Consider the following 11195-nt stretch of genomic DNA (forward strand, 5'->3'; position numbering starts at 1 on the left):
GCGCCGGCCAGTCCGGGGCCATGAGTCAACAGGCGGTCGGTTCAAACGGCGGCGGGGCCGCGGGAGGCGGGGCCGGATGGGTGACGGACTGGGATAAATCTGAGGAGTATGTGCAGCCGCCTGGATACAACTCATATAAGTGCGGCGGAGTGGAGGAGACGAAGCTGACGTAGACGAGAGACTGACTTGATACAAGTGTGTACGAAACAAGGAAAAAAAAAATGCGGAAATAGGAAGAGGAGAACTTGCTGCGCACTTTTGTACAATTACAAGAGTATGTTGATTTGATTCTTTTGTTGTGTGGAGTTGGAGGGCAGTGTTAGATTTTGACATATACATAAACACAGATGGTATTTATATAACGCAGCTCATCGCCCTCAAACGTCGTCCCTAATGTGAGGCTCGCTGTGATTGGTCCGTTTGCATCTCGAGGAGGAAGCGCAGCAAGCGTGTCCTTTGTGTTGTGTTTCACATCTCATGTTGAAGCTTCACTACCTTTTTTTTTTGTCTTTCAGGGAATGCATGTCAGCGGTTTTAAATAAGAATGATGTTCATGATGAAGAGTGATGAAATACATACACACATATACACACACACACACACACACACACACACACGCGCAGACTGTTTTTATGGCTAAGACCCTTGCAAACGTTCTGAACATTTTTTTTTTTAAATGAAATTGGTACCATGCATCTTTGGCACATGCTCGTGCATAGAGATGCACGTGGTGTCTAGAGGAAGCTCACCTGTGTCTGACCTAACTAGGTCATGCCCATCTAGGCTCATGGGTCACAAGGCACATATGATGAGTAATCATCCGACACGCCGGACTCTTTATTCGATGATGCTCGGGTGACAAATGCGCTGTGTCGTTGACTATTTTGTCATCTAATTGGTGCAAAGTAGTCAAAGCAGGACGTGTTTTGTGCCAGTGGGGTTTTTTTTCCCGTCACACTTCCAGCTTTCTCTTCTGTCAATCGGTGCTGTCTTTCTAATTCCTGAAAGACAGCCCCAGTGGGTCAGTGGTGTCGTGAGTGTGTTGTTTTGTCAGTTGGGTCCAGGTGCTGAAACGTTGTGCAGTGAGCATGTTATAATGAGTACAGCAGTGCAGTCCCCCGTCATCCTTCTCGTCCTTTAACACAGTCACACACAAGGTGGTACTTTCATGATGTGAGCGCACTCTCGTGCCATGCTGTGTGTCGAGAGAGCAGCCAGCACACAATTTGGCAGGAATGTCTCTGTAGAGCAACACCCACTTGACGCAACAACATTATGTATTCGGGTGAAGTGTTTTGTTTTGTTTTTTTGTTTAATTCCAAAGTAGCTGTTTTCACACTTTGAAAGCAATCTTGATGCAATGGCAGCTGGGCAATGGAGTCACAGGGAGCTTTCTGCACCAGCACATAGACGGAGCCAAGAGACTCAGGCAGGAGGCGTGTTTATTACGTGCACACACAAAACGCACTGACAAAGCTGCGCTCTGCATGTATTCACACAGCAATCCATTTAGATTTTTGATTCGACATTTGGTCATTGTCTTTTCGGGTCAAATGTGTCATTTCTGATCTTGAATTGCGGTTTGGATGGGACACGATTACACTGCTGCAACGCAAAGGATTTCCAAGGGGTTTATTTGGTTTTACAAGCAAAATGCTGGGAAAAAAAAGAATGATTATTCATGTGATCATTTTCAGTTTTCAGTGTTGTATTTGTAATCTACTTTCTTCTTTGTCCCAGTTTATGGCCATTCCAGTATTGTTTTCCTCGATCTCAATGAAATGTGTTGAAACGTGATGGGAACTAGTGTATAAACAATTCAATCTTAAACATTTTAAAATGCAAAAAAAAAATGTGGAAAATATTTGTGTACAAAGGATGTACAATGTGAAATATCCTCGTGTATAATTAAACCTAAGCAGCTATTTTACAGGTGTCAGCAGTCTGTTTTATTTCATTTTTTCTGTTTTTAAATAGCCAATCTTTTTTTCACAGAGCAATGTCAGTTTCCTGTTTCTGTCTCTCTCGGGGCAGATGGAAACGGGATTATCGCTGCGATTTTAGGCAAAGATTAGATAAGAGAGCAGATGCACTCAGTGGGAGAGTGCGGCAGCAACATGAACGTCACAATGCGGGATGGCAAACAAGCGCTCGTGGGTGCGTACGGAAGGAAGTGTGAGTCCGCGCCTGCGTGTGTCATTTCCAAAGTGCTTGATGTTCTTCACAACGATCGCAAGAGGGCAGTAAACGTCCAAGATTTTCGATCGTCATACCGCTCTCATTTCAGCATGGTTTTTATTGATCAACGCCGTGTCAAATTGATAAATATTCAACTTTAAAACACAGATTAAAAAATTGGGATAGCAACAGTTAATACAGAAGTCCACGTGGCAAAGGTACTTATGTAGAAATAGATAGTTGTGTTTAAAACAGGAATGGTAAAAGTAGAAACATTGATTCAACTCCAGTAAAAAAAAATACAAACGCTATATAAGTGGAAGTCAAAAAGTAACTTTGATAATTAATTATACAAAGTATCCATTTTAAAACACAACAGATAAAAAAACCCATGCACACAAAATAGTTTGTATTGACTTTCGTACGGTGTTTTTGGAATCATCATACAATTATCTGTTGCGTCGTTGTAAAATGCACGTTCGGGGTTGAGAAAAGTAATGAGAATATTTTGACAAAGGAGCACATTTATCTATTTTCACAAGTAGTGAATACAAGTAACAAGTCAAAAAGGTAAGGACTAAGTAAAGTAGTAATGCCTGGGGAAAAAAAAAACACTTCAATGCTGTAACGAAACGTCTACTGCTTCGTTGGGAGAATATTAATATTCGTTACTTGGACCCAGAATCCTGCAATACTGCACTGGACCGACAAACCTTGTACAGCGAATACAAGTGACGGTCGATGGGGCGGTGGGAGACCACGCCCAACTGAAATCCCAATGTATGATTGGATATTGTTTTCGTAATGGGCGAGACCAACATTAAAATCTCCGCTGTAATTGGACAAAATTAACGTCTGTTTTAGAGTCCGCGTCTGATTGGTCGTTTAGCGTGAGGATTAACGCAATCATTTTGACTTTTCCAATGATTCACGAATAGTGGTTGAATGTGTGGGCGAAATCAGATGTTGTCGTATTTTTACAACTTTAAAGTGTGGATCTAGTTAAACACGTCGTCATAAATCTCGACTTCCGTATTTTTACAACTTTAAAGTGTGATCTAGTTAAACACGTCGTCATAAATCTCGACTTCGCGTTGTGACGCACAATTGTAGCTGGGAAAGGGCTCGAGGGCTGAAAGTGTTTTTTTTTTTTTTTTTTTTTTTTTGTGCGGTTTGAGGAAGGAAAAAGTCCTCAGGCTAACGCTATGTAGCAAGCTAATGTCATACATTCACGCGTGAACTCCGGACCTGTGAACTCACACGCTGTCTTAAAATCATATTTTCAGGTAAGCCTTGTTCTTACATAACACGGACTTTTCGGCAGCTACGCTGGTGACGTAAATTAGAGGCGACATGGACTTGAGTGTCCAAGTTAAATTTGGGTCGCCATGTCACGGCGCTGGATCAGATGTTATCGGCTGTCTGCTGAGCGGTCGCAGTGTGTGCTTGCTGTCATTTGCTTTTGTTTTCGCGTCAGTTTGCAGGCATGACCGAGTACAAGCTTGTGGTGGTCGGAGCAGGAGGCGTGGGCAAGAGTGCTCTCACCATCCAGCTCATCCAGAATCACTTTGTGGATGAATATGATCCAACCATCGAGGTGGGTCTCATCGCCGTACATGTTCCGTCCGTGTAAGACTTGTTCCATGTCAAATCACACTTTCACTCTGACGTCTCCTTTGCACGCCTGCATGACTGTGATTTGGCACAACAGTATGTGTGTGTTGTGCAACACCAAAAATGTTCAGTGTATGCAGCAAAGTGTCAATGGAAATTGCCTTTGAGGGATTACAGTTTTATAAATTAAATTACAACCCAAGAATTTTCCTTTCACCCCGAAGGTTTTCTTCAATTTTTGAGATGTAGTTATAGATGGAAGGGAACTTGCATAGATCGATAAAACATTGGCTCATGTCCTTCCGTGACTCCTGGTGATCCCTCACGCACGTGACACGACGGTGCAGCGGCACAGTGGTTGGGAATCACTTCTGGAAGGTACGGAATCGCAATGGCTAAAGCGTGCATGCTGTCGTCTTTCTGTGCCGCAGGACTCGTACAGGAAGCAGGTGGTGATCGACGGAGAGACGTGTCTGTTGGACATCCTGGACACTGCGGGTCAGGAGGAGTACAGCGCCATGAGGGACCAATACATGAGGACGGGGGAGGGCTTCCTCTGCGTCTACGCCATCAACAACACCAAGTCCTTCGAGGACGTTCACCTGTACAGGTGCTTGTGATGTCAAGTCTCTTCTCAACCAAATGGCACAGTTCATTCAGCTCAGCTCATCTCCGTACGGTTTGGAGCGGTACACCCCGAGTTACACTTTAAACTATGAATACAGTGAGAGTGTTGCACCATCATGTAGTTGCTCTTTAAACTGTTCAAGTAAAAGCAGCGGAGCATCGCGTGGATGTCTCTGCGTATGCAATGCGTCGTCAGCTACATCATGTATGCAAATGTGTTCAAGCGATGACGAGTCTGAAAGTTCCCCTGGCAGATAAGTTCAGATCTGTATTTGAACTTGAGTTTGATGTTACGGTTGTGTCGTCGTTTTCTATTTATCTATTTAAAAAAAATTTTTAGAGCGCAACTTTGGAAGCAAAGAGACCAAAAATAGAACAAAACCTTCACACTTTTGCAGCGTTGCAGTCTTGTGATCCTTGAAATGAAGCTGATACGAAGGCTCTGAACTGCCATGGACGGGTTTAGATTTAATCTCACTTTTTGGGTTATATTTGTACTTGTGATGCCTTTTTATTTCGTGATTCAACATCCTGGGAAATTGTACAAAAGGATTTGACAGTAACACGCGCTGTTAGATGCTTGTGACTTTATGTCCCACAGTGTGGGTCATCTGACCACATAGGAAAAGAGATAAGTGATTATTACCTCCGCCGTGTGTTTGTGTGCCTTAATTGCTCAAAAATGTGGGCCTGTTCAATTAAGTTGGGAATCTGAATTTGAGATTGTCGTAAAAACATGCTAACTGCTAGCTCACCGTGCCACCTGAGAAACCATCCCCATCCAAAATACAATCTCTTTTTTTGACAATTTTCAATTGCTCACCCAGTCGGTCGTGAAAATCGCTCCGTTTTTGCGTCGTTGACAAACTTTTCCTCATGTGTTCGCCCTGCAGGGAGCAGATCAACAGGGTGAAGGACAGCGACAGCGTTCCCATGGTGCTGGTGGGTAACAAGAGTGACTTGAGCTCACGCTCCGTCGAGACGAAACAAGCACAGGAACTGGCCCGAAGCTACGGCGTGCCCTTTGTCGAGACCTCGGCCAAAACCAGACAGGTGCGCGTCCGTGACGGCATTGAGCGCGTTTCCTTTGCGCGCATCTGCATGGGCCTGACCCCGTTTTTTGCATTTGTGTTCCCGGCAGGGTGTGGAGGAAGCGTTCTATTCGCTCGTGAGAGAGATCAGAAGATACAAAGAGACCAACCGCAGCAGCAAAAAGAGCAAGAAGAACACTCAGAGACGCTGCATGATATTATAGCGATGAGAGCCGTGTCACATTTTTTGTCATATACGCAAACTAGCGCCCCCTACATGTCAGGTAGGCCACAAGCTCTCCCAACATGTTTGTCCATTTAATGCTGTGAATGTCCAGACCAAACTGAATTGTTAGCTAGGTTTTTTTTAAGAGCAGCATTCAAGAGTTAAATTTTCTTTTGAAGAAACTCAACTTTTTCTCCAATTGACTCGTTGCTAATATGAGTGCGACAGCGTGCACTGAGGACACATTTGGGCCAAATGGCGATAGGCTGAAGCCTTGTGTTGGTTGCTGACGTTTCGGTGATTGTTTTTCCACGCAAATACATCAAACTATTTCCTACTGACTTCATGTCTTGTGTCATTTGTTGAAATTGTTTCCGATGTCCCTGATTGTTTGGTTATCATAACACTTTTACCTTCTGGAGTGTCGTTACCTTTTTTTTTTTTTTTTTTTTATCTGCTCAGCAGTGTCAACCACCTTCCATGACTGACTTTTCTCTGCTGCTTTTTGACCGCCGTCTGTCACTGTGCTTTGAAGTAGAGCACCTTGAAAGTGAAAGTGACCACATTATTAGGTCAACTGTCTCAGATCCTGTTTAGTAAGAAGCATGACCTATTCCTGCTCGTATGACAAAGATGAGACACAACTCAGTCGACCCTCCGGTGAATTCGGTTTCATCCATTAGTTGACCGACTGATTGAAATTTGCTTCAGCGCCCACTGATTGACAACTCGGTGTCGGAGGACTTAACCGCTCCAAGCAAAGCAAGCACAACCGTTTGCAGCAGGAACACAGACAGTAACCTTGTTCAGTAGAGTATTCGGTTATGCAGTGTTAAGCTTTTAATCCTTTCGACTGAGATCCACTGACAGTGCGGTCGGTCACCTGCTCTCTGGTGGCCACTACTTGCAGATAAAGTAGTCGAAGTGATTTTGATGAAACACGGCGGAGCTCCTAATTGAGAGGCCAACGGCACCCAGTCAGCATAACCATTTTGAAAAAAAAAAAAAAATCATAAATTGCTCAGATCATGACTGGATGGATTTCTAAGAACAACGCGCCCTCTAGTGGAGATGATGACCTTTACAACGTAAAACCTATTTTGAGTCGTCTGCTATGTTAAAGCTCGCTCTCCTGGTTTGTCATTTATTGTTTTTAGCACTACGGATTGACCCAAATTAAATTATTTTTTTTATTATCATTATTAGTAATAATGATTATTATTATTGCATATCAATATTTATAGGGATGTATCTCAAACAAATGAAAATAACTACACTGACCATAAATGCATTTGCGATTGTTTTCGGTTACTCCTAAAATAAATTAAGCAGTTATTTAATCAAAAAAATATATGTATACATAATGCAAAATATTATATTTTACTAATACTTTTGTTTACAGTAATTCAGCCGACTATTTCAATACTCTGTAGATAAATAGCAAATAAAGGAATGCATACATTTTATCTCACCAATTTTAGGTGGGGGGTGGGAGGCAACAACAATACAGATCATTTTAATCATATACGACTGTCAGATCATACCAAAAAAAAAAAAAAAAGGTCTGCTTGTCTTTTCATTCTTTCAATTCCAAAAAGATGCAATCAGAGGCAGATTTGCGAAGCAATCATCGACCATGCTGGCCTATTATAACATAACTATGTCTATTAGTACCAATAAAGTTCTGGTTTATGACACCAATCGAGTGGCGATAATCAAATACAGTACATGCCTTCTGAAAGGTAGTCAGTTCATGTTTATTGGAAATACAGTCGAAATAAAAACGGTTTTTTTTTCCAAGAAAAGACATGAGTCAGACACATACAGTAAGTTTAGCTTATACACATGACATGCAATAAATAACAAAGGCTCTCTACCGTCTGATCTAATGTACGTCTGCTTAGTGTACATTATTGTACTTTCACAAAGCGTAACAGCAGCAGTGTAAAATGATACCTCTTCCTTTGAAAAGCACAAAGGCTAGTAGTGTAAAGAGTGGACTACCGACTGGTAATACAAAAATAGAACCAAGTAGCATTTATAGTACTTAAAACGGACAAACAGACAGCAAACACAACAGCGCTTCGTTTTTTTTTGCGCATCCCTCCTCCTTCATATGAGCAGCAGTCATTACATCTCTTTGTTTTATTTCTGTTGGGACAGAAATAAACTCGGGTCCAAGTGGCAATCTTGACTAAACATATTTGTAAGACGGGCGAATGAAATGAGATGCCTATACACTACCGGAGCGTGATGTCTAGCTGGAAAGCACTTCAAGACTATTTTAGTAAAAAGTAGCTGCATGGAAGAAGTCAGTTTGTTTGACCTGCGTCTAACTATCAGATTCTCTGGAATTCCTTCAAAAAAATAAAATAAATAGAAAACTGAAGAATAAAAATCAAAAGTAGCTGCGTGGAAGAAGGGAGTTGTTTGACTGCTGCCTCATTACTTGTCTCTCGAGAATTCCAATTAATTCACCTCAGTAATAAAAATCACCACTCATTTGTTTTTTTCAATTCAAAGGCGATAATGTCTTCTCAGCAGGAATTTCTTTCGATGTAAACATGTTACCTACGTGACAAATTACAGGTGTTACAAAATGAGTGGCGAGTCGGATTATTGTTGTCGAATGGATGCGCCTTCGCTTAACAGTCCTTAAAGAAGCCCTCCGCCTCAGCGGCCTCTTTAAAAGTCACCGTCAGCGAATTGATGGTCACCTCGGTCATGATCACCTTCCCAGGATGCTGTGATTGAGCGGTCGCCGTCGTCGTGGTAACGTTCTGAATGCGGACCACCGTATCTGCGCCCGCGACCGCCGAGGTGAGGTCATCTTTCAGGTGCGCGCCCGTGGGACTCACGGGCCTTGACTGCCCCTCCTCCTCGCCCGTGTCGCCGTCTGACCCGTTGTCCGCGGTAACCGCATCCGCTGCTCCGTCGTCAAGCGTCGATGCACCGTCCTTTGATTGGTCGCACGCAATCGTTGCCACGTCGACGTCTTCCGGGTCCGAAAACATTTTAGGGCCGTTCTCCTCCATGTCCAGCTCCAAGTCATGTCGCTCCAGTACGGGAGGTGAGCTGCACTCAGAATGACCTTGAGGGCAGAAAATTCAGTTTCAGTCAATTGGACGAGTGGTAGTTCCACTCTTGTGCTATAAAAATAAACTTTTTTTTCCTAAGGAGAAATTTGGGATGATAGAGGTCAAAGTTCACACTTCGAGGCCACTGATAAACAGATAAACAAACCATATAAGCTGTCTGCCCGTCTCTCCTCTGTGGCACTTTGGGACTCCTGCTTCTCTTCTTCGCTGGTGTCATCCCAGTCCTCCGTCTTCTTCCTCCGGTGCCCGACAGTTCTGTTCGAGCGGGCGCATGCACTCCGCTTGGACGCCAGCTGCTTGGTCCTCCTCCTCCTCGCTGAGCGACAGTATGCGCCTCCCCGCTCGATATGGTCCACATCGGTGCTCATGGCGCGGGTAAGTGAGAGGCGCAGTCGGGGCGCAGGTTTGTCCGGGGCCTTGTGGGCGCTCCGCAGGTCCATGGCAAAGATATTCTAGAAGGACACATGTGAGGAAATTGAAGTACACTACTTTGGATGTTTACAAGGAGAGCAGGTTTCCTTTCGGCCCAGTGTTCATTGAATAGCCGCAAAATTAAGTACACTTTGAAAAAATGTATTAAAATACGTAGATGTCAAGATGACATTACCCGCAGGACGAGGCTTCTGGGTCTGAGACCTTTCTTGCGATAGGCCAGAGCTCTGATCTTCTGTTGACTGGAAATGTCACCAAGACACAAGCAAAAAACAGAAAGGTGAGCAAAAGGACAATGGAAAAAAAAAAAAGTTAAATCCCACTGCCTTTCACAAAACAAATTTCCACTCACTTCTCCTCGTAGGCTAGGACCAGGCGAGGGTCCAAAATATTGTCCTCTGGTTCCCAAGTGCTGTACCTGCCAACAGCCACACAAGCACACTTTTAACATTCGTCATGCTTGCCCTTCCCCCGTATGGAAACGCAGGTCAGGCTTCAAGTTGGATGTGAGCCGATATTCAAGGATGATGTCATTGAGTGATGAGTCAGTGATTACTCACTTTGGGGGCCATCCTTGCCACTTTAGCAGGTACTCCACATTACCCTGCAGACAGACAGGGAGAATAGCATTAAAATGAGATGCCAGAAAGACAGAAAAGGACTTATTTTGTGTGTGTGTGTGGGGGGGGGGGCGCTTCTGTCATCGCCACTGTATACTGACTGGATTATCAGCATTTTTTTTTTGTTGGTTTACATACAGTGCATTTCACAATAAAGTTCTACTTGTCTCCTTGTTGTGATGTACTCGTGCGTGTTTGCTTATTTTTGGAGTATTGGCTATTAGTTTAAGAACGAGCGTGGGACTTTGTTGTGCAGTGTCCCTTGAGATATTTTGCTTTGAATGATGAGTAAAACTTTGAGATCCAATCAAGATGCAGTGAGTTTTATCTGTAAACTGGAGAACTATTTCTGTGGAGTTCTGTAAATGATCCTTACAAGAATGAGCTCGAATGAAGCCGTCACATAGTGGTAAGGACACATATCCCACGAGACAAATGGCATGCTCCTGATTTGCAGAATAAATTAACTGATAAAGATAAAATCTCCGATTAAGACTTAAAAATCGTAACTTCTAAATTAGGCAAGGTGAACCTCGGGAGCGTTTCTAAGACCTGATCAATCTGGGAAAGGCACACCAATGACAGACAAAGCAAATTATTGGAACCGCGAATGCTTCGAGATTTCATTGCTTTATTGTTACATTTTAAATGCTTTATTAGTTTTCTTATTATATTCTCTTATTGCAAAATATATTTCATTTATCTCACACCTTTCTCCTTATAACCTATCCTATGATTTTTTTCTTAATGTTTATTATTATCTTGAGACGTTTTTTTCATCTTAAAACGCCAATGGTCAATTTTTTCGTCAAAAAACGCCTTACTATACATGGTCGTTTTTTTCGCCAAAAAACGCTTTACTATACATGGTGGTTTTTTTGAGCCCAAAACGCCTTACAATACATGGTCGATTTTTTCGGCCAAAAACGCCTTACAATACATGGTCGTTTTTTTCGGCTCAAAACGCCTTACTATACATGGTCGTTTTTTTGAGCCCAAAACGCCTTACAATACATGGTCGTTTTTTTCGTCTAAAAACGCCTTACTATACATGGTCGTTTTTTTGAGCCCAAAACGCCTTACAATACATGGTCGTTTTTTTCGTCTAAAAACGCCTTACTATACATGGTCGTTTTTTTGAGCCCAAAACGCCTTACAATACATGGTCGTTTTTTTCGTCTAAAATAGCCTGACTACATGGTGGTTTTTTTCTGCTAAAATAGCCTGACTATACATGGTCGTTATTTTCGGCTAAAAATGCCTTACTATACATGGTCGTTTTTTTCGTCGAAAAACGCCTTACTATACATGGTCGTTTTTTTCGGCCAAAAACGCCTTACTATACATGGTCGATTTTTTCGGCCAAAAA

At 42.8% G+C, this 11195-nt stretch overlaps 3 protein-coding genes across 3 annotated transcripts in view; 2 read left to right on the forward strand and 1 right to left on the reverse strand.

The window, feature by feature from the left end:
* LOC109526982 (vesicular glutamate transporter 1-like) overlaps positions 1–558 on the forward strand; it is a 9924-nt gene extending 9366 nt beyond the window's left edge. The window contains exon 6 of the mRNA XM_019888581.1: positions 5–558. Coding sequence (XP_019744140.1) covers positions 5–173 — 169 coding nt within the window. The 3' untranslated portion in view covers positions 174–558. The remainder of the gene's footprint in view (positions 1–4) is intronic.
* Positions 559–3209: 2651 nt separating this feature from the next.
* LOC109527013 (GTPase HRas) lies at positions 3210–6017 on the forward strand. The gene is made up of 5 exons (XM_019888679.1): positions 3210–3464; positions 3656–3775; positions 4224–4402; positions 5313–5472; positions 5561–6017. The coding sequence occupies exons 2-5, from the start codon at positions 3665–3667 to the stop codon at positions 5672–5674; spliced, it is 564 nt and encodes a 187-aa protein (XP_019744238.1). The 5' UTR covers positions 3210–3464; positions 3656–3664; the 3' UTR covers positions 5675–6017.
* A 1746-nt stretch (positions 6018–7763) lies between these two features.
* cbx7a (chromobox homolog 7a) overlaps positions 7764–11195 on the reverse strand; it is a 15202-nt gene continuing 11770 nt past the window's right edge. The window contains exons 2-6 of the mRNA XM_019888738.1: positions 9767–9810; positions 9559–9624; positions 9382–9448; positions 8920–9226; positions 7764–8767 (exon numbers count right to left, since the gene is read on the reverse strand). Of these exons, the coding sequence (XP_019744297.1) occupies positions 8322–8767; positions 8920–9226; positions 9382–9448; positions 9559–9624; positions 9767–9810 (930 nt within the window). The 3' untranslated portion in view covers positions 7764–8321. The remainder of the gene's footprint in view (positions 8768–8919; positions 9227–9381; positions 9449–9558; positions 9625–9766; positions 9811–11195) is intronic.

This window comes from Hippocampus comes, unplaced genomic scaffold (genome assembly GCF_001891065.2).
Source record: "Hippocampus comes isolate QL1 unplaced genomic scaffold, H_comes_QL1_v1.1 scaffold427, whole genome shotgun sequence".
Lineage (NCBI taxonomy): Eukaryota > Metazoa > Chordata > Actinopteri > Syngnathiformes > Syngnathidae > Hippocampus > Hippocampus comes.